At 34.9% G+C, this 25,029-nt stretch overlaps 1 protein-coding gene across 1 annotated transcript; it reads right to left on the reverse strand.

Annotated features, from left to right (window-relative positions):
* Nucleotides 1-16,751: 16,751 nt before the first annotated feature.
* On the reverse strand, nucleotides 16,752-17,165 carry LOC115216223. Its single transcript, XM_029785421.1, has one exon. It carries the CDS (start codon nucleotides 17,163-17,165, stop codon nucleotides 16,752-16,754), a length of 414 nt encoding a protein of 137 aa, XP_029641281.1.
* Nucleotides 17,166-25,029: the final 7,864 nt, after the last annotated feature.

Genomic DNA, 25,029 nt, shown 5'->3' on the forward strand with positions numbered 1-25,029 from the left:
TGTTAATGTACCTTTAAGCGATATTCGCAAACTTTGTACAATCACATGCTGTTTGGTTGCCTAAAATATTAAGTACTATCAGACTGGGAAAGATGCACATTTCTTTAAATAATTTATTGCTGCTATCTCTTTCAATCTCTCTTATTTGTCTCATATACGAAGAAGCAGCATTTAAGATTATTGACATAACCAAAGAATATTAACTCTTGGTACATTTGGAGGCTAATTCATGATCTGTTTAGTTGTGGTATATTTTCTGCAGTTCATTGCATTATTCTAACTTACATTCAGCATTATCGTGGTCGGAAAACTGTTGAGCTGGTATTTTTGTGATTAGCTTAGTTCCCACAATCCGATTGTTGAGCAATTCACTTGGCCGTGGTACGTTGGGGCTTAATGTCGTTGCTTGTAGACATAACATTATCAAATGCAGAATCTATTCTGCTTATTCTACCTAAACTAATGATTTTTTTCACAGCCCGAATTTATTTTTCATACGAAACTATTTAATTGTGGAAGTTTTGGAGATGATATGACGTGGTCAACTTGCCATTGCTGAGCAAATTCTCTGTATGCTTCGCATAGTAGTGGCCTGTTATTGGGAATATCTTATTCAGAGAATATCTGTTTCGTTGCTGACAGGATTATATTACTTATGCATTGTTCTGTCTTCTTGCAAGTGTTAAAAAATTTAGTGCAGTTATTAAATAATTACGGCCACCAAAGTGAAAACTATTAAATATTTACGGCCACCAAAATGAAATAGATCTGTACCAACATCTTCATATGCTAGATTAGGAACTTTTACTGTTGAAAGTTTGTTTTAGATATATAGGAAGATATTTTTGAGGTGTGGAATATTTCTTAGCCTTAATCTCGATATCTATGTTAATTCCAATTTTCTCTTCAGATTCCCAACTTTGCTCCTATGGTTCGAAAATGGTCTTTTCAATGTCTTGGTGAGTAGAGGAACTGATTTAATAATATTTGTCGGCTGATTGGCATTAATATTTTTGATCTTTTCAAAATAATACCATCATTAGTTGGGAGTTCGTTTTTGTAAAATACGTAGGAATGTATTGGAGGTGGTAATTCTTTGACTGACTCTCGTCATCCAGTTATGATTTTAAGAAACTGGTTGGGAACTTGATCTTTCTGGTTTTGACTTGGATTTCGTTCAGAAGATTACGGCTGAATCTCATAAGGCCAGTTCTAGCATTCAAGTCAACTGTTTCCTTGGTGGTGATAAGAAAACAACTAATCGTATCTTGTACTGTCATTTCATTTCTAGATTTGTATTTTATGCATATTTGGTGTCTCTATGATTTAAGTAGCATGCCTTGTAGTTTTAAGGGTCACTGGTCAGCTGTTTCTGCAGTATAATTACCACTGGTTTAAGGTCAGCGAGTACTTTGAATTGATGGCAATGTATGAAAGGTTTGATTCCCAAATGAAATTTCACGGAGTTTGTTATATGCCGGTATAACGTTTCCCTGTATCTGATACAGATTTCGATGTATGTCAATCGGCTTCCATTCCACATCAGTGGAGCACCAAGTAATTTCAATTTTCACGACTGGCATATCGCTATGTTAAACTGTACGAGTATTGAGTCTCGTCCAGTTTATATCTTGAGACTCCCAAAGCATCGACTACGGCGTTCTTGTCAAAAACAAACGTAGCTTCAGTTAATCTCATAGTGTGGATACCTTGTTGGCCAAGTCTGGAATGAATGGGGACAAGTAATTAGGAAGACCTAAACTATTTCACGTGAGTCTCTCTTGCATATTGGAGCTGACATGACTTTCAGGTCATTGAGCTTCGTGTGTCGAAACTGACATCATCTGTACAACATGGTGAAATTGAAAGGGAGTTACCAGTGCAGTTCGGAGAAGAAATAACATTAACAAAATACGATGTACTTTAATTTAAAATTACCAGTTTCAGCTTACTACTGACGTTCAAATTCTTTGACCCTCCCACTCATGCATATTTCTATATACACACATAAATCACACATAAACATACATATATGTATATGCGTATGTATATACGTGTGTATGTATATATATATGTACACACTCATGCACATATACGTACATACATATACATATATATATATGCATATACATACATACGTACATAGATACATATATACATATGTATATATTATATATATATATATATGTACACACAAAAACAATCACGTATATATATATATATATATATATATATATATATAATATATATATATATATTATATATATATATATATATATATATATATATATATACACTTTTATTAAAACTGCTAAAATCTTCACAAACTATTACTCAGGGTTTTACGTCACCGTTAGTCGCACAACAGTCTGGCGAACGGGAAGGTGAAACTGAGTGACAATTTGTGAAGACTTTTGCAGCTTTAATAAAAACATATTACTCTGCCTTCGGTATTCGAGTACTAATTTTTCTCACCGTTTTGAATTCATATGCTTACTGGTGTGTTTATATATATATATATTATATATATATATATATATATATATATATATATAAAGGAATATAAAAAGTAGGACAAGAACGCAAAACATCCAGACAGATGATACAAAAAGGCAAAAAAGGGACAAGAAAAAACAAGGACGGGTCATTCAGAGTTTTCTTTCCCCAGTCGAGTTCCAGATTATCTTTGCAATTTTGGCTGGTTATACGCAAGATTGCTCCAATCTGACCAGCCCCAAGGAAAAATTAAGTTCAGAGCACTAGATTCCTTGGAAGAAAGCAGCGAATGTATACGAAAACAAGGACGACAAAAAAACCGGAGAAATGGTACACAAAAACAAATGCAAATAACAGGATATTAACAACAGGCGTCTTTCGACTAAGGATGAATTAAATTAAGCTCGCGTGTGTGGAAGTGAAGCCTTACGGCAAGGACCTAAGAGATGACAGGTACGGGGAGGAATATAGACGGATGGTAGTCGAACCAAGAAAAAAGGTCAAGCTTGGCCGAATACCGGTCACATGGAGAGAGAGGACAGAGGTAGAGGCAGAGGGATAAAAGAATTAGGGAAGGACGACAAAAAAGGAAAAGGAACAGAGTGAAGTGAAAGAGGAAGAACGAAACAAAGAAGAGTGGAAAGAACGAAGTAAGTGTGAAGGGGCTGATAGAAATACACACACACACACACACACACACAAACACACACACAGAGACAAACACACACACCACACACACACACACACAAACACACACACAGAGAGACAAACACACACACACACACACACACATATATATATTACGGAGATGTACTTGCATAGCGAGTGATATATATATATATATATATATATATATATATATATATATATATATATATATATTATATATATATATATATATATATATATATATATTATATATATATATATATATATGTACATACATATCAGTAATTTAGGTTAATTAAAATATATTTGTGGCATATTTCAACTGCTAAAAGGCAAATACACTGCAGTTATCGTGGAGAAAATATCTCTCTTATAGTATTTATATTCGTATTATTATTTTGTTTTTTTTGTATTATTTTTGTATTTATATTCGTGTAACATCGTCCGTTTTTCCGTCCTTATTTCGTATACATTCGATCTTTTTCCAAGGAATCTAATGCTCTTAGCTGGCCAGATTGGAGCAATCTTAAGATTAATCAACCGAAATTACGATGATAATCCGGTTCTTGACTGAAGATAAAGGCTTCGAATGACCCGTCTATGTTTTTTGTATCGTCTATTTGGATGTTTTGCGTTCTTGTCCCATTTTGTAAAGGGCAAGGCTGGTAAATATTCTACCAATACTAGATGAGAACCAACAGAGAGTCTATCAAAAACTTCGAGATCTAACTGGAGCGAGCGGAAATTTTTTCACTGATTCTTTATTGGATTGGTCAAAACATAGATATCAAAGTAAAATCAGAACATGATATAGAATCCCAGTTGGTTTGTCAATTATTGAAACTTCTGATTTTTTTTGTTTGTTTGGATGGTTGGAGAAATAGCACAGACAATGAGCAAGATTGTTAAAAAATATAGGAATAGAGTATCACGAAAGAATATTTGTGTCACAGAAAACAATTATATTATATATATATATATATATATATATATATATATATATATATATATATATATATACAGTATATAACACTGTCTACATTTGTATTATTTTCAGTAATTCAAATATTGCAACTATTTATGTCCTTTATTATGTCTATATTATCGTATCAAAGTAGCTATATTCATTCTAGTTCTGAATGGGATGGAAATAGAAGGTGCAAAATATTTATCATTTATAAGTAGCGAGCACGTATACTAAAATATTAATCAATGCTTTAATATCCTTCTTATAAATCATTTGAAAAACAAAATCAAAACAGAACAAAGATGAAATCAGTCATAGAGATATAGAATATATGTAAATACCAATTTACAAATGTTACACACACACACACACACACACACACACACACACACACACACACACACGCACACGCACACGCGCGCGCACACACACACACACACACACACACCACGAACACGCAAAAGAATGGAGAATTGTAAATATCTTATTAGCTTACGCACATTTCGGATAGATTGGTAAATTCCAACTGTGATGCAATAATCATACATATTAATCGATCCTATATTTGATCATTTTACACCATACAGATCGATGGCACTCCCATGATATCAAATTAAGCTGTAGAGACTTTGGTGATTCCTTCAACTTAGCCTTGTATATAAGGACGGGTATTACCTTACCACAGTGTCCCTCTGCTTGTTGGCCATACGAAAGAATTTTCAGAATGTGGTCATCTTTCATTGCACATCTGTACTGAATCTTCAGCAGCATGCTTTTGATACTGTAGATATCGTATGTTTCAAAGATTTTGATATTTGATAAGTTATCTTGGCATTTTTATGTTGCAAATATTGTGCAGACAGTACATGTAAAAGGTTTCAAGTCTATATGTCTGTCGTATTCTTCTGTCTATGCTTCTGCCACATACAACAGTATGTTCGGAATACAAAATTTATATACAGTTATTTTCAATTTTCTAATCATTATTAATGTAGTTGTAGTTGTTGTTGTTGTTGTTGTTGTTGTTGTTGTTGTTCTTCTTCTTCTTCTTCTTCTTCTTCTTCTTCTTCTTCCTCTTCTTCTTCTTCCTCTTCCTCTTCTTCTTCTTCTTCTTCCACTTCTTCTTCCTCTTCTTCTTGACGTCGCACAGTCCCCAATATCGTGAGGTAGTTGATGTAAAGGATAAGCGTTGTTACAGTATGACTAAAAGCTTGGGGAGGGGAAGTAACGAAATAACTTTTACAACAGATTATGCGAAGCTAATATTTTATTAATGTTGCTGGACTAAACTTATTTTCAACTATGTTAATGTACCTTTAAGCGATATTCGCAAACTTTGTACAATCACATGCTGTTTGGTTGCCTAAAATATTAAGTACTATCAGACTGGGAAAGATGCACATTTCTTTAAATAATTTATTGCTGCTATCTCTTTCAATCTCTCTTATTTGTCTCAAGCAGAAGAAGCAGCATTTAAGATTATTGACATAACCAAAGAATATTAACTCTTGGTACATTTGGAGGCTAATTCATGATCTGTTTAGTTGTGGTATATTTTCTGCAGTTCATTGCATTATTCTAACTTACATTCAGCATTATCGTGGTCGAAAACTGTTGAGCTGGTATTTTTGTGATTAGCTTAGTTCCCACAATCCGATTGTTGAGCAATTCACTTGGCCGTGGTACGTTGGGGCTTATGTCGTTGCTTGTAGACATAACATTATCAAATGCAGAATCTATTCTGCTTATTCTACCTAAACTAATGATTTTTTTCACAGCCCGAATTTATTTTTCATACGAAACTATTTAATTGGGAAGTTTTGGAGATGATATGACGTGGTCAACTTGCCATTGCTGAGCAAATTCTCTGTATGCTTCGCATAGTAGTGGCCTGTTATTGGGAATATCTTATTCAGAGAAATCTGTTTCGTTGCTGACAGGATTATATTACTTATGCATTGTTCTGTCTTCTTGCAAGTGTTAAAAAATTTAGTGCAGTTATTAAATAATTACGGCCACCAAAGTGAAAACTATTAAATTTACGGCCACCAAAATGAAATAGATCTGTACCAACATCTTCATATGCTAGATTAGGAACTTTTACTGTTGAAAGTTTGTTTTAGATATATAGGAAGATATTTTTGAGGTGTGGAATATTTCTTAGCCTTAATCTCGATATCTATGTTAATTCCAATTTTCTTCAGATTCCCAACTTTGCTCCTATGGTTCGAAAATGGTCTTTTCAATGTCTTGGTGAGTAGAGGAACTGATTTAATAATATTTGTCGGCTGATTGGCATTAATATTTTTGATCTTTTCAAAATAATACCATCATTAGTTGGGAGTTCGTTTTTGTAAAATACGTAGGAATGTATTGGGGTGGTAATTCTTTGACTGACTCTCGTCATCCAGTTATGATTTAAGAAACTGGTTGGGAACTTGATCTTTCTGGTTTTGACTTGGATTTCGTTCAGAAGATTACGGCTGAATCTCATAAGGCCAGTTCTAGCATTCAAGTCAACTGTTTCCTTGGTGGTGATAAGAAAACAACTAATCGTATCTTGTACTGTCATTTCATTTCTAGATTTGTATTTTATGCATATTTGGTGTCTCTATGATTTAAGTAGCATGCCTTGTAGTTTTAAGGGTCACTGGTCAGCTGTTTCTGCAGTATAATTACCACTGGTTTAAGGTCAGCGAGTACTTTGAATTGATGGCAATGTATGAAGGTTTGATTCCAAATGAAATTTCACGGAGTTTGTTATATGCCGGTATAACGTTTCCCTGTATCTGATACAGATTTCGATGTATGTCAATCGGCTTCCATTCCACATCAGTGGAGCACCAAGTAATTTCAATTTTCACGACTGGCATATCGCTATGTTAAACTGTACGAGTATTGAGTCTCGTCCAGTTTATATCTTGAGAATCCCAAAGCATCGACTACGGCGTTCTTGTCAAAAACAAACGTAGCTTCAGTTAATCTCATAGTGTGGATACCTTGTTGGCCAAGTCTGGAATGAAGGGGACAAGTAATTAGGAAGACCTAAACTATTTCACGTGAGTCTCTCTTGCATATTGGAGCTGACATGACTTTCAGGTCATTGAGCTTCGTGTGTCGAAACTGACATCATCTGTACAACATGGTGAAATTGAAAGGGAGTTACCAGTGCAGTTCGGAGAAGAAATAACATTAACAAAATACGATGTACTTTAATTTAAAATTACCAGTTTCAGCTTACTACTGACGTTCAAATTCTTTGACCCTCCCACTCATGCATATTTCTATATACACACATAAATCACACATAAACATACATATGTATATGCGTATGTATATACGTGTGTATGTATATATATATGTACACACTCATGCACATATACGTACATACATATACATATATATATATGCATATACATACATACGTACATAGATACATATATACATATGATATATATATATATATATATATGTACACACAAAAACAATCACGTATATATATATATATATATATATATATATATATACTTTTATTAAAACTGCTAAAATCTTCCACAAACTATTACTCAGGGTTTTACGTCACCGTTAGTCGCACAACAGTCTGGCGAACGGGAAGGTGAAACTGAGTGACAATTTGTGAAGACTTTTGCAGCTTAATAAAAACATATTACTCTGCCTTCGGTATTCGAGTACTAATTTTTCTCACCGTTTTGAATTCATATGCTTACTGGTGTGTTTATGTATATATATATATATATATATTATATATATATATATATTATATTATATATATATATATATATATATATATATATATATATATATAAAGGAATATAAAAAGTAGGACAAGAACGCAAAACATCCACACAGATGATACAAAAAGGCAAAAAAGGGACAAGAAAAAAACAAGGACGGGTCATTCAGAGTTTTTTTCCCCAGTTGAGTTCCAGATTATCTTTGCAATTTTGGCTGGTTATACGCAAGATTGCTCCAATCTGACCAGCCCCAAGGAAAAATTAAGTTCAGAGCACTAGATTCCTTGGAAGAAAGCAGCGAATGTATACGAAAACAAGGACGACAAAAAAACCGGAGAAATGGTACACAAAAACAAATGCAAATAACAGGATATTAACAACAGGCGTCTTTCGACTAAGGATGAATTAAATTAAGCTCGCGTGTGTGGAAGTGAAGCCTTACGGCAAGGACCTAAGAGATGACAGGTACGGGGAGGAATATAGACGGATGGTAGTCGAACCAAGAAAAAGGGTCAAGCTTGGCCGAATACCGGTCACATGGAGAGAGAGGACAGAGGTAGAGGCAGAGGGATAAAAGAATTAGGGAAGGACGACAAAAAAGGAAAAGGAACAGAGTGAAGTGAAAGAGGAAGAACGAAACAAAGAAGAGTGGAAAGAACGAAGTAAGTGTGAAGGGGCTGATAGAAATACACACACACACACACACACACACACAAACACACACACACAGAGACAAACACACACACACACACACAACACACACACATATATATATTACGGAGATGTACTTGCATAGCGAGTGATATATATATATATATATATATATATATATATATATATATATATGTACATACATATCAGTAATTTAGGTTAATTAAAATATATTTGTGGCATATTTCAACTGCTAAAAGGCAAATACACTGCAGTTATCGTGGAGAAAATATCTCTCTTATAGTATTTATATTCGTATTATTATTTTGTTTTTTTTTGTATTATTTTTGTATTTATATTCGTGTAACATCGTCCGTTTTTCCGTCCTTATTTCGTATACATTCGATCTTTTTCCCAAGGAATCTAATGCTCTTAGCTGGCCAGATTGGAGCAATCTTAAGATTAATCAACCGAAATTACGATGATAATCCGGTTCTTGACTGAAGATTAAAGGCTTCGAATGACCCGTCTATGTTTTTTGTATCGTCTATTTGGATGTTTTGCGTTCTTGTCCCATTTTGTAAAGGGCAAGGCTGGTAAATATTCTACCAATACTAGATGAGAACCAACAGAGAGTCTATCAAAAACTTCGAGATCTAACTGGAGCGAGCGGAAATTTTTTCACTGATTCTTTATTGGATTTGGTCAAAACATAGATATCAAAGTAAAATCAGAACATGATATAGAATCCCAGTTGGTTTGTCAATTATTGAAACTTCTGATTTTTTTTGTTTGTTTGGATGGTTGGAGAAATTGCACAGACAATGAGCAAGATTGTTAAAAAATATAGGAATAGAGTATCACGAAAGAATATTTGTGTCACAGAAAACAATTATATATATAATATATTATATATATATATATATATATAATATATATATATATAATATTACAGTATATAACACTGTCTACATTTGTATTATTTTCAGTAATTCAAATATTGCAACTATTTATGTCCTTTATTATGTCTATATTATCGTATCAAAGTAGCTATATTCATTCTAGTTCTGAATGGGATGGAAATAGAAGGTGCAAAATATTTATCATTTATAAGTAGCGAGCACGTATACCAATATTAATCAATGCTTTAATATCCTTCTTATAAATCATTTGAAAAACAAAATCAAAACAGAACAAAGATGAAATCAGTCATAGAGATATAGAATATATGTAAATACCAATTTACAAAGTTACACACACACACACACACACACACACACACACACACACACACGCACACGCACACGCGCGCGCACACCACAACAACACACACACACACACACACGAACACGCAAAAGAATGGAGAATTGTAAATACCTTATTAGCTACGCACATTTCGGATAGATTGGTAAATTCCAACTGTGTGATGCAATAATCATACATATTAATCGATCCTATATTTGATCATTTTACACCATACAGATCGATGGCACTCCCATGATATCAAATTAAGCTGTAGAGACTTTGGTGATTCCTTCAACTTAGCCTTGTATATAAGGACGGGTATTACCTTACCACAGTGTCCCTCTGCTTGTTGGCCATACGAAAGAATTTTCGGAATGTGGTCATCTTTCATTGCACATCTGTACTGAATCTTCAGCAGCATGCTTTTGATACTGTAGATATCGTATGTTTCAAAGATTTTGACATTTGATAATTTATCTTGGCATTTTTATGTTGCAAATATTGTGCAGACAGTACATGTAAAAGGTTTCAAGTCTATATGTCTGTCGTATTCTTCTGTCTATGCTTCTGCCACATACAACAGTATGTTCGGAATACAAAATTTATATACAGTTATTTTCAATTTTCTAATCATTATTAATGTAGTTGTAGTTGTTGTTGTTGTTGTTGTTGTTGTTCTTCTTCTTCTTCTTCTTCTTCTTCTTCTTCTTCTTCTTCTTCTTCTTCTTCTTCCTCTTCCTCTTCCTCTTCTTCTTCTTCCTCTTCTTCTTCCTCTTCTTCTTGACGTCGCACAGTCCCCAATATCGTGAGGTAGTTGATGTTGATTTAAGATATTGTGTCTACCGGGGTTTTGTATTGTCTGTCAAGTCATAACAAGGACCTCAGGCTTTGCGCAATATGCGTCAAGTTCCAAGTCATGCCAACTGTTGCAATATTCTTAGATTGTAGAGTATTTCAAAAGTTTTCAGCTGTTTCTTCAGATTGGGTGGTATTGAACCCAATGCTCCGATGACAAGGACAAACTTTACGTTTTGACTCTCGTAGCTGCCACATCTTAGCGATCTCAATTCTCAGGTCTCCATATTCATCAACCCTTTCTCCTTCTTTCATGATGATATGTTGATTTCCTGTCACTGCCACGTTTGTCCCTCCTAAAGGTTACTATATCCTGCCTTCGGTGCTCTAATACCTTGTCTGGTTTGAAGTCAAAGTTCTGGAGGAGTTTTGCCTTCATCCTTTTCGTCCATTACCTTCGTCAAGGTCGATTTTGCCTTTCATCCTTTCGGGATCAATGAAATAATTACGATTTCAGCGCTGGGGTCACTTTAATCGACTAGCCCGTCCCCCCAAAATTTCAAGCCTTGTGTCTATAGTAGAAAGGATTATTATTATTATTATTATTATTGTTGTTGTTGTTGTTGTTGTTGTTATTTAACTTTTAATCTGTAAGATTGTTACAGTGACTTGCCGAGACACATCCAGTGCCCTGGGGCTTGTAAAGGATAAGCGTTGTTACAGTATGACTAAAAGCTTGGGGAGGGGAAGTAACGAAATATATTCATGTAATACAACACAGACATTTAATGGATAGGGTTTTTCTAAGGGTGTGGCTAGTACTTGCCAGTACAATCTTTTGGATTTCTCTGAGACATGGTTCTCCTGGGATAAGATCTAGATGTTTCTAACATCCCTTTTTTTATCATACCTAGGACACCGACAATAACAAGAACAGTTCTCGCTTTAAGATGCAATATCTTTTATATTTCAATTTCCAGGTCCTTATATTTACTTAGTTTGTCAAATTCCTTGTCGGATATATTTTTATCAGTGGGAACACTTACATCTATTAGTCTACAAGTTTTCTTTTCCCTGTCTTTAATACTTATGTTTGGTCGATTAGCCTGGATCGTTCTGTCAATGTTGACTGGAAAATCCCAGAGGATAGTGACATTTTTACTTTAAACGACTGGCTCAGGATGATGTTCATACCAGTAAGCAGATATACCGATTTTGTAGAGTTTAAAAAATCCGCATTTAGGGTCAGTACCGTTTTTGAGAACGTTAGCCTGGTAATTTCTTGTTAGCAAGCTTTGATCTGTTGCTGCCAGTATAAAGCCTCCAGTCTCTGCTTTTACTCCTCAACTCCTCAGCCGCTGATGGCTCGTTGCTTGGTCTACACCAGCATTTTGGCTTCGGAGAATGTATTGTCCATGCAGGGTCTTCTTGCTCCACAGCTTCTCAGTCTGTTTCTACTCGTTCTGTTTTGCAGTTTGCTTGATTCGTATTGTTTGCTTCGTAGCAGTGGTTTCAGGCTTCTCATCTAATTCAGTTCCCTTTCGAATTTATAAGATTCTTTGATGATAGAGTGTAACTACTTGCTGCGTTCATGTTCGCACACAAGTTGCAGCATCCAGTCCTCTGTACTAGATAAGTACCTCTTCATTCCTATAGTGGAGGTCTTATAACACAGTTCTAATTGCATCGTTCCTATTCCCCCACGGCTTCTAGGTAGGGACTGATGGTCTACGTCTGCCTTAGGGCGGTGCATGTTCTTGGATGTTCATAATTTTCTTGTCTTCCTGTCCAGGCGTTGGAGTTCTGTAGTATTCTGTAAATGATGTTAAAACTGTACTGGACTACTGGAAATGTCATACTGTTAATAACTTCGATGAGGTTTTTAGAGTTGAGTTAAGTTTTCAGTACAAGTCTTATTCTCCTATAGAACCTCTTTCTTATTTTTTCCTCCATTGTAGCATGATGTATACCATCTCCTTCGTTTATTCCAAGGTATTTATAATTTTTTAGTGGATCAAATTTCTTGATGGCAGTGTTGATAACTAATATAATGGAAGCTGTTTGTCCGAGTTATTGAAATAGAATATCTTCTGTAGTGAATAATATAGTGGCCATTTTCCATTACGATACATATTAACTGAACCTGTCTCCTTCTACTCATAGCTTTTATTTAGAATTAATACTGATCAAATGACATTTGCTCTTTGACTTCGACAATTATTTGCTGACTAGCTTTGTTCTACATATCTCTTCTGTGCATTTGAATTGGTCAGTAAAAGTTTAAGTGGAGTAGGAATTTTGCCATTAACATTCTTCAAGTTGACGAGTGAGAGAAGCAACTACGTATTACAACTCTAGCATGATCTGGTTAATACAATTCCTAAGTAGGTCTGCTGAGATACACCCTGCCCCTATACTGGTCAACTATTGTTAGTTTTACTGTTTATCTCTTTACAAATGTTCGCTATCCTAAGAAATGTGGAAGAGGATAAAGCTTTGCATAGGATGGTGTTTAATTTTTCTGTCTGTATAGAATCGTAATCGATCAAATATTAGATCGATTAATATGTATGATTACTGCATCGCAGACTTTTGGAATTTGGCAGTCTATCCGAAATGTGCGTAAGCTAATAAAAAATTTATAACTCTCCATTCTTTTACTTTGTATATATATATATGTATATATACATTGTATGTATGTATGCGTGTGTGTGTGTGTGTGGTGTGTGTGTGTGTGTGTGTGTGTGTGTGTGTGTGTGTGTGTGCATGCGTGTATAGCATTTGTAAATTGTTATTCACATGCATCTGATATTTCTAGGATTGAAGGCAGTGTCTGATTTTATTTGTTTTTCAAATGATTTCTAAGAAGGATGTTGAAGCAGTGATAAATGTTTTAGTATACGTGCTTGTTACTTATCAATAATAAAGACTTTGCACCTTCTATTTTGATTCTGTTCAAAGCTAGAATGAATATAGCGACTTTAAGATAAGGATAGGATGGTGCTAAATTTCTCGTACTCTCTGCGTGTCGTAAAAGGCGAATGAAAGAGAAACCATAGCAGCAACAGGGGGCTGGATGCTGTTTGGGTTGCACCAACTGGATCATTGAAAACGGCTTATCTCCAAGGATGTTGTTGTGTTAGGGCGAGTTTAGGCCCCTTTTTAGCAGTGCGGTCCTTGAGTGATGGACAACAGCAGATCTTGAATAAGTGGCAGGCGTTCTGGTAACCCTAGAGGCTGTTGTCACGCTGCGGTGAAGAAGGCAACGAGAAACTACTTAAATTCTTTATAATTTCAAAGAACAATCATGAATAGTCACAATTCAATAGTGGAAGATAACGGTGTGAAGGAGGTTTGTCTATATAACGAGGATGGCTCCTCGCCCGGTAAGGCATCCCATGAATAACAGGTGGGTCCCTACTATCAGAAAACTACTGTACCATCAGAAGTACCATCAAAGTTGGAGCCTGGAATATGAGAATTTATATCAAAGTGGCAAGCTTGAAAATGTTAAGCAAGAGATGATGAGACTAAACACCAACATCCTGGGCATAAGTGAAACAAGGTGGCCGAATAATGATGACTTCATCATCGATGATTTCAAGATGGTTTATACCGGTTGTAACAAACATGAAAAAGGAATAGGACTACTTTTATACCCTGATATGGCGAAATGTGCCCTTTGCTACTGAACAGTAAGTGAAAGAGTCTTGCTGGTCAGACTGTATGGACATCCATTTAACATTTCCATCATAGTTGTTTATGCATCCGCAGCAGATAACACAGAAGAGGAGACTGATGCCTTCTATGACACCCTGGAAGAAACCAAGTTTTAGTGTAAGGTTGATAAAATTAATATCAACATAGGAAACCTGAATGCAAAAGTGGTTCGTGGACAGGAAGCTTAAGTTGTTGGTCAGTACGAAATTAGCAAGAAAAATGAAGGAGGTGAGAGATGGATACGGTGGTATGAGGCAAAAATATGATTATTACGAATACAGGGTTTAAGGAACACCCTAGAAGAATTTGCACATGGAAGGGCCCTGGTGACATCTCGAGAAATCAGATTGGTTATATCTCCATCAATGACAGATTTAAAAGATCAGGGAAACATGCAAAAAATATACCCAGCAGCAGACTGTGGGAGCGACCATGTACCAGTGGTATACACACTCCAATGTAAATGAAAGAAGTTGAATAGAGTAAGAACTACATAGAAACTGGATTTTGAACGGCTGAATAAGACAGATATGCAGTTGAAGTATTCCTTCAATGTAGAGAACAGATTTAATCAGTTGATTGATAATGGCAAGGAGATTACATAGAGAGTAATGAAAAACAGCCTAGGAAATCCTGTCAAAGAAAAAGAAAAAAATGGACGACTGAGGAGATCCTTTCATTGATAAGTAAGTGACAGAAAATCAGAAACGGGAAATCCAAAAAGTGTAGAAAGCTGATAGAGTAATTAAACGGAAGTGTAGAGAAACTTAAGAGACCTGGCTGAATGGACAATGTGAAGAAATTGAAAGGTAAAATACAAAGTATTTTACCTTTCAAAGGATGATACAAGAAAGATTGTTCTCAAGAAAATTCAGCAAACGCCAGAACGTAAGCGAGCAAGACGAAAGAAAAGATTCAAAATATAATTACGTTCTGGCGTTTGCTGAATTTTCTTAGTGGTCAGACCATATGGGATCTACCTCTAGCATAATGGATGTACACTTAGTGGTCATCCTTCTTATATATATATTATATATATATATATATATATATATATATATATATATAATATATATATATATATATATAAAGTCAACAGTTGAGATTCAAAGAAGCTCAATGTAGAACACGTATAGCGGTTCTCAAATGGTTTCAATTTACATTCTGAAGTTTTTATTGAAGACTAAACCCGCGGGGTAAAGAGTGGTTGTAAGAGAAATTCGGGTGAGCTGATATAGATATAGTGATGTAGATAAATACGCTTGGACTTGGTTTATAAAATATACATACATACATATATACATGTAAATATATATATATATATATATATAGGGGTACATATATATATAGAAAGGGAAACAAAAACTGAAAATATTCCGAAGATGAACACTCATGTATAAGCATATAGATATTTATATATTTACAAAATAACAATATAGAAAACTAAAGGGAGAAGGCACAGTTTTAAAAGTTCGACAGTTGTTTCTGGCGCTTCGGAATTACGTAATAATTGTAAAGTTCATAATTGGCACATGGAGTGTGCAAAACTTCAAGGATATGCAACTATTAGAAGATGTATTACATTACTGTAACAACGGACATTTTCGTCAAGGTGGAAAAATCAGCAAAGAGCAGTTCACGTCATTGTGTTGAAACATTTTGAGAAGGAAAGGATGGTGCTTAATTTCTCTCTGTCTGTAGAATTTTAATCGATCACTTATAGGATCGATTAATATGCATGATTACTGCTATGCAGAATTTTGGTATTTGCGAATTTCTCTGAACCATGCGTAAGCTGATTAAAGAATGTATAATTCTCCATTCCTCTGTGTTTTCTTCTATACTCTGTGACTTCATACTAAATTTATTCTGTGTATGAAGTTTGGATTTGGAAACTGGGCAGGAAACGGCAAGAAATTTTACAACCAGCATGGAATACAATTGCTTTCACAAGACAATTAATTAGTTAGCCAAGTTTGATACCTACACAATGCTTACAAAGTATTCACCTGGATTTTAAATCCCTTTTTCATTTACACCGACACACACACGCACCGATACACCGACACACACACACACAATAATAATAATAATAATAATAATAATAATAATAATAATAATAATATAATAATATAATAATAATAATAAAACGAAAATACAAAATTCACCACTTTTATGAAGAGAGATATTTTAATCAAATATGTTGAAGGAAATTACGTAAGAGCTTTTGGATAATCAGCATTCTTTGTTTCCTGGTTTGGAACATAGACAAATAAGTCTTGCAAACTACTAACCCTGGAGCAACCAACATTACTAACCCCGGAGCAACCAACATAAAGCTGAGCACAAGAAAAGCAAGGCTCAATTAAGTGCAAGCCAGTAAATTTTAAAGTCTGACATTGGGCTTTATGAATAAACATTGCGAAGTAAAGTAGCACTGGGAATTGTGTTCGTTAGAACTCAAATGGCATGTCTGCTGGTTTGACTGGAAGTCTTGGAATGGAAACCTCCAAGGTACATCCAGTGATGATGGTAGCTTCTATCACATTAGGTGGTAATGTCTTCATAATCATACTTGTCCCATTGCATAATTTAGGAGGATCTAAATTTTTCAGAAGCATTATTAGGACTCCTACTTTCAGAAAAAGTTTAAATGGAGGAGTTCCAGGTGGCTCAAGAGAATTAAGGAACTCTGTTAGGTAATGGACAGCTTGCTTTTCATCAAGAACTGAATAACCTGATTTGTACTCCTTAATGACTGCTGGAATCTTATTCATTAATTCATAGTTAATTCTTGCTACTGTCTCATTTTTGGAGCAAGAATTTCCCCTTTCACACAACCGTTTATGTGAATTGTGGAGACACATGGCCTAGTGGTTAGAGCAGCTGACTCGCGGTCGAGGGTCGCGTGTTCGAATCTCAGACCGGGTGATGTGTGTGTTTATGAGCGAAACACCTAAGCTTCATGCGGCTCCGGCAGAAGGCAATGGCGAACTTCTACTGACTCTTCCGCCACAACTTTCTCCCACTCTTTCCTCCTGCATCTTGCAGCTCACATGCGACGGACCGGCATCTCGCTCATGTTGGAAACCTATACGCCAAGGAAACCGGGAAACCGGCCCTTATGAGCCAGACATGGCTTCAGAAGGAACAAACAATTTATGTGAATTATAATTGTTACTTGAGTCTTGAAATATCCTGTTCTTCAATTCAGCTGGGGAATTCACCATGGTAGCAATATTAGCCAAATTGATAGCACCATTCCCATCAAATGATACTTTCCTTTTTCCTAGTTGGAGGATCCAGGTTGAAAACTGTTCTACACATTGGTCCCCGTGTAATAAGCTCGCATGTTAGTGGTGAAGGGGAATTTCTTTACTTTATTCTATTTTATCAGAACTTTATTTATTTCATCAGATCTTGTCTGAAGTCTTCTGATAAAACAAGCGTAACTCCTCCCGTAGATTTATTGTTGACTCGTCCGTCTCTTTTACATATGTATATGTCCCTATCTATCTATCTATCTATCTATCTATCTATCTATCTATCTATCTATCTATCTATCTATCTATCTATCTATCTATCTACTTACAAAACGCGTTGAACAATAGGAAACGCATGGAAATCATTGCAATTTATACATACGTAAAATGAATTATTTTAAGTGTTGGCTCTTTTGTTGAAATATCTTCCTGTTACTGTATCGCAGTAGCAATCTCACAAAAATTCGAGCGCACACGCGCGCGTACGTAGGCGTACCCCTTTGTGTGTGTGTGTGTGTGTGTGTGTGTGTGTGTGTGTGTGTATGCGTATGTGTTTGTGTGCGTATGCATATGTGTGGATGTGGATGTATATATATGATTGTCTATAATATCGCATATATATATATATATATATATATATATACATATCTATATATATATATATATATATATATATATATATATATATATATATATATATATACATATCTATATATATATATATATATATATATATATATATATATATATATATATATATATATATATATATATATATATATATATATATACATATATATTTCTATGCAATATCTGTCTCTATCATGAATGTAAAACAGTAATCTATTTGTTCTACCCTCAAATAATTGATGTCACAATAAAAATTGCAGAGTTTTAAGCGAGTCTTATTGTCCAATATGTTTGATAGCTATACTTTAGAAATCCCTTATTTGACTATGAAAACAATGTTGTTATTATGCACATGAATAGCTTTTTCTCAACTGAAATCGGATTAAACCGGAGGATGTATAGCTGTTTGTGTATTAAATTGTCTTTCATATACTGAAATGATATAGAAAAATAAAGAAAAAGAAGAATCTTAATTTGAATATGTTTTGTTAATGATTCAGGATTGCTAATGCTATAGGAAAAATTATGTATTGGGATAACTACATTTATGTTTTTGCGGTGGATCGAACAAAACAAATATTTCATTTCTATTCTTACGGTTCAATGTAATACAATTTTCAATAAAATCATCTTCTATATAGAGCTATCTTATAATATATGGAAGAATTCTTAACGATCATTTGCAAAGTTGCTTGTTAGTATAAGTAATCCATACCTGACTGAAGTTTTAATAATGATCCTCGGGTGGATAAATTGTTTGTGTATACAGTTTATGGTTTCATTGGGTTTACGGAATGAGTAGTGACCGTTAGTATGGTGTTACTGGCAGCTAAGAAATGAATAGTACTAAGTTCTTAGAAGAGTGTAAATTTTTTTCAATTAATGCCGTGGATTACATGATAATCTATTCATACGTAGGCGTAGGAGTGGCTGTGTGGTAAGTAACTTGCTTACGAACCACATGGTTTCGGGTTTAGTCCCACTGCGTGGTACCTTGGGCAAGACTCTCCTACTATAGCTTCGGGCCGACCAAACCCGTGTGAATGGATTTGGTAGACGGAAACTGAAAGAAGCCCGTCGTGTATATGTATATATACATATATATATATATATATATATATATGCGTGTGTGTGTGTGTGTGTGTGTGTGTGTCTGTGTTTCACCCCCCCAACACCGATGCTGGTGTGTTTACGTCCCCGTAACTTAACGGTTCGGCAAAAGAGACCGATAGAATAAGTACTAGGCTTACAAAGAATAAGTCCTGGGGTCGATTTGCTCGACTAAAGGCGGTGCTCCAGCATGGCCTCAGTCACATGGCTGAAACATGTAAAAGAGTAAAAAAAGAGTATACGTAGATATATATGCTGATTTTCGCAAATATGGATATAAATGTTGAGGTTTGCGAATCCCTATTAAATGCTTGTACTTGTATATATATCCTATTTTTCTGGAATATCAGTTTGTAATATTCCATTGTGCTATTCTTTTCTCGGATCATACTGTACTCAAGATATATAGGAATTAATGTACGAAAACATCTTTTTTACTTGCTGGGTTTAAAAGTAAGGTGTGGTGTCCATGGCCTTTGTGAGCTTCCCAAACAGGCGCGATTGATGACATTACTGTTCCTTTTGAAACTTTCCAAGTCAAAACGTGCGGGAAAGATATGAATTGAGAGGGAATTCCAGATGTTTTGGAAAAGAAAGGCTGGAAGTTGCAATTAGTGTGATGCCTGGAGTGTTGTATGCAACAAGAATTATGAAAAAGGGAGGGCTGAGCAGGACAGAAACGACCGCGTGGAGGCGGCATGAGCTCAGCCAGTTCTGAGGAGCAGATGCTGTTATGACTGGGTACTCCATCGGTTTCGATGACGAGTGTTTCAGTTGATTCGATCAACGGAACAGCCTGCCCGTGGAATTAACGTACCCTTAATTAACGTACAAGTGGCTGAGCACTCTAAAAACACACATACTCTTAACATTGTTCTCAAGGAGATTTAGCGTGATACACTGAATGCGACAAAGTCGGCCCATTGAATTGCAGGTACAACCTATTTTTGTCAGCTGAGTGAACTGGAGCAACATAAAATAAAGTGTCTTGCTCAAGGACAAAACACGTTTCCCGGGATCAACCTCATAACTTCCCACAAAGGCCGTTATAGTAGTGGTAAAAGGGAGAGAGAGAGAGAGAGAGAGAGAGAGAGAGAGAGAGAGAGGAGACACTTTGCCTTTGGGCCAAAAGTTAGAGTGTGTCTGTAAGTGAAATTATGCCAGTCGATCCAGTAGACCTTTTCTGGACGTTGTCCACTATGGCTGTGTATGAAGTAGCAGTACCTTCCCAGATTTGAGAAAAATATTCTTGAGAGGACCTCAACCTGAGCTTTGCGTAGAATTAACAATTTCTAAGGGCTGAAGTATGGTTTGGTCCTGAAGTAAAGTGTCAGTCCATGGGGTGTGATCCTAGCTATGCTAAGGATGTATGTATGTATGCATGTATGTAATTTAAACAATCAGAAAATGGAGATAACTTTTGATCAACAGACAAACAAACTGGATCACATCGGTTGATTTTTTAAAAATAATCAACCGATGTGGTTCAATTTGTTTGCTGATCAAAAGCGTTCTCCATTTCCTGATTATTTAAATTTGATTTTCTGATAAATTTTTGTTTATTATGTTGTTACCTGTACATTATGCGCATAGTGTGTCTGCATACACATGCACATGGATAGCAGAAGTAATTTATACCGATAGTAAATATAGATACTATTATCCCTTAGACGGTTACTACAACCGCTAACTCTGCTTACCTTATATATATATATATATATTATATATATATATATAATATATATATATATATATATATATATATATATATATATATAATATATATAAGTCTAAGTTTATATATATATATGTATATATATATATATATATATGTATATATTATGTATATTATATATATATATATATATATATATATTATATATATATTATATATATATATATATATATGTATATATAATATATGTATATCTTCGAAAAACCTATTGTTTTTTTATATATATGCTCACTTCCTCCATCAGATCGTCCTTACCTGTTTAGGTGCAACGAGTGCCACATGTCAGGGGTCGAAATGATCGCAGAAATGAAGTGCTTTGCTCAAGAACACAACGCATCACCCAGTCTGGGAATCGAACCCACGATCTCGCAATCGTGAGTGCAACACCCTGGCACAGTGAAGATTTGTAAGACATTCCCAAAATTCTACTTCTGAAAGTCCTATGTGAATAGATGCACACACCTGGGTATATGTATCCACCGTTCAACCAACACACTAACTCACCCACGTATTTACAAACAGCTGGAACTCTCTTAACTCAAAAAGTCTTGTCGCTTTATTTAGCGACCGGCTTGAACAGTCTCAAAAACTTAAATAAAACTCAAAGAAAAATCATAGTACATGCATACATACATACATACATACATACATACATACATACATACATACATGCATACATACATACATACATGCATACATACATACATACATACATACATATATGCATACATACATACATACATACATACATACATACATGCATACATACATACATACATACATACATACATGCATACATACATACATACATACATACATACATACATACATACATACATACATGCATGCATACATACATACATACATACATACATACATACATACATGCATGCATACATGCATGCATACATACATACATACATACATACATACATACATGCATGCATACATACATGCATGCATACATACATACATACATGCATACATACATACATACATGCATACATACATACAGGCATACATACATACATACATACATACATACATGCATACATACATACATACATACATACATACATACATACATACATACATACATACATGCATACATACATACATACATACATACATACATACATACATTCTATCACAAACCTGCCACTTAATGAGGCATTTTAAATTTGATAGCGAACGCTTTTGTCTTCCTCTTGCTTCTCTTAATCGTCGTTCTTTTGTTTAAAGGATAACAGCTGAAAGATTTATTTTTTCGTCCCTTCTCTTTCTTCCTTAGCTGTAATTACCTATGTTGTTTTCTTTTTTCACTTTTTCTACGATTTTTCACTCTTGTCTGACTGTTTGTTTTCCTGTCTCCTTTGCTTTGTAATCAGTACTCGTTTTGTTTGTGAGATTTTTATCTGCATATACGCCCCCCCTCTCTCTCTCTTTATATATATGTATATATATATATATATATGTATATATATATATATATATATATATATATATATATATATATATATATATATTATATATATATATATATAATATATATATATATAAAGATCCAGGAATCGAGGTGTAGGACGAAAGTTATCTTCAAGCCATCCGTAGTAAATATAAAACACAACTTCCAGGAAAAATAGTGGTTAATAAACCACTATTGTTTCTGGAAGGTTGTAGATCTTTTTCGTATCAAAGTACGATGAACTGAAAAAATTCTTTTTATATTTTACGGTTGGCGATCAGGGTTGCCGGGTATGCGAATAAGAATACAAGAGTTAAGGAATGGGGTAGATAAAATCCAGGCTACATATATTTCATAGCGAGCGGAACCTCGGAAGTGGTAAATATTCAAGCGAGGTGTATATCGCAGACTACTCTTCAGGCCAAGGGTATCTTGATTAAATGAAAGTTTATATTGTCACAAGGAGGTACATGTTTACACATGGAAGATTCAATCAGAATGTGTAGAGAGCTCAGTAGGAGTGGAGAATATAAATGTAGAGAGAAATTAGAAACAAAAGAAGGAAAAAAGAAAAAGAACGTAAGGGAGTGAGAGGGACGAGGAATTTAAGTAAGGTCAATTGACCGGTAGTATTAAATAAGGCTGTTTTAACCGATTCACAGAAATTAGCAAGGGAAGTGGTATTTGAAAAAAAAAAATAGATGTGGAGGGAAGAGGATGGAAAAATATTTATGGTCAAAGGGGAGAAAAATGTCTGCATGAAGAAACCAAGAGAGAATGGGGAAGAATCGTAGCGGCTACTACTGGCTTACAGTTGAGGAATGTATATTGCGTGCGGTAAGCATGTTTGCTGTATGAAGTAGTAGGTGTATATTGGCTTATGTACTTGTAAGTTTACGAAGAGGGGTAGGCAGGGGAAATGAGAGAAAATTTTTTTTATAATGGTACTGAAAAATACAGAGAGAAGTATATAAATGATAATAATTAAAGGAAAGATATATTTTTGGTTTAATATATAGTGGTAGTGAGGGTAAATAAGAGGGAAAGTTTATGAAAGTTAGAGGAAAGACAGCAGAGTGGAGTTGTTGACATTTGTATTTTGAGAATATATTTAGTGATCGATGTTTGCAGGTAGAAATTATACTGCTGCATTCATTAAGACAATCCGTAGATCGCAAAATAGCCAAGACCACGGCTATGCAGAAATCACACTTGTTATTATAGTTGCTGTATGGTTTGGCGTGGGTGGCTATGGACCACTTGAGGGATATAAGGGGTTCTTCCGCTTGACCATATATATTTCTTACCCTCTTCCTTCTACATCTTTTTTTTCAAATATCACTCCCCTTGCTAATTTCTGTGAGTCGGTCAAAACGGCCCTATTAACCTTGCTTAAATTCCTCATTCTCTCTTGCTCTCCTCATGTACACTTATTTCTACCCTTTGATCAAAAATATTTTCCCACCCTCTTCCCTCCACATTATCTTTATCAAAATCCACTCTCCTTGCTGGTTTCTGTCGTTCGACTAAAAGAACCCTATTGAATACTACCGGTCAATTGACCTGGCTTAAATTCCTCATTCCTCTCATTCCCTTATGTATTTTTACTTACTTCCTTGTTTTCATCCTTATTTCTCTTTACATTTATATTCTCCACTCCTACTGGGCTCTCTACATATTCTGATTGAATCTTTCATGTGTAAACATGTACATCCTTGCGACGATATAATCTTTCACTTAATGAATATATCTTTGGCCTGAAGAGTAGCCTGCGGTATAGACCTCGCTTGTATATTTACCACTTCCGAGATTCCGCTTGCAATTAAACATATGTAACCCGGATCTTTTCTATTCCATTCTTTAAGTCTTATATATATATATTATATATATATATATATATATATATACATATATATATATTGTGTCTATACATACATATATAAGTTAGAGGTGTTGGAAACCTCTAAGGGATGGTTAAAACCAAAGACGCTCCTGGTGATTACCTGCGTAGGAATAGTCCTTGGTGAAATGTGTTCGGTTGCAGGTAATTTAGCGGGTACAAAAGGACTCCCCTAACTCTTTTGATATCACTATGGGAGCCCCAGATTCAGCACACGTTACTTATCTGGTGGGCATTTATTTGCTATCATACATACAGGAAGAATTCCCAGAACGACGCGCTTTTTATAAATAACATTCAAATAGGAAACTAGAGCTTATCAAAAAAAAAACTACACAAATTCTTTAAAAGATTTGGACTATCTATTTCTACAGAAAAGGAACACAACTACATTAACTACTTAGACGCAAACTGAAATCTAGCCACAGGACACCACGAACCCTATATAAAACCCAACACTAACCTCAAATACATAAACGCATCCAGTAACCACCCAAACTTTATTAAGAGAGGCTTAGTACATAGTATTAGCAATAGAATATCACGCCTCTCTTCCAAACAACATATTTTAGTAAGCATAAGGAAATCTATAATATCGCACTAGATAAAGCAAGATTTAAACAAAAAA

This window comes from Octopus sinensis, linkage group LG10 (assembly GCF_006345805.1).
Source record: "Octopus sinensis linkage group LG10, ASM634580v1, whole genome shotgun sequence".
NCBI classification, from domain to species: domain Eukaryota; kingdom Metazoa; phylum Mollusca; class Cephalopoda; order Octopoda; family Octopodidae; genus Octopus; species Octopus sinensis.

What these genes read in the sequence shown, in the direction of transcription:
- LOC115216223 (XM_029785421.1), bottom strand. Translation starts at nt 17,165, where the DNA reads ATGTGTCTCCACAATTCACATAAACGGTTGTGTGAAAGGGGAAATTCT.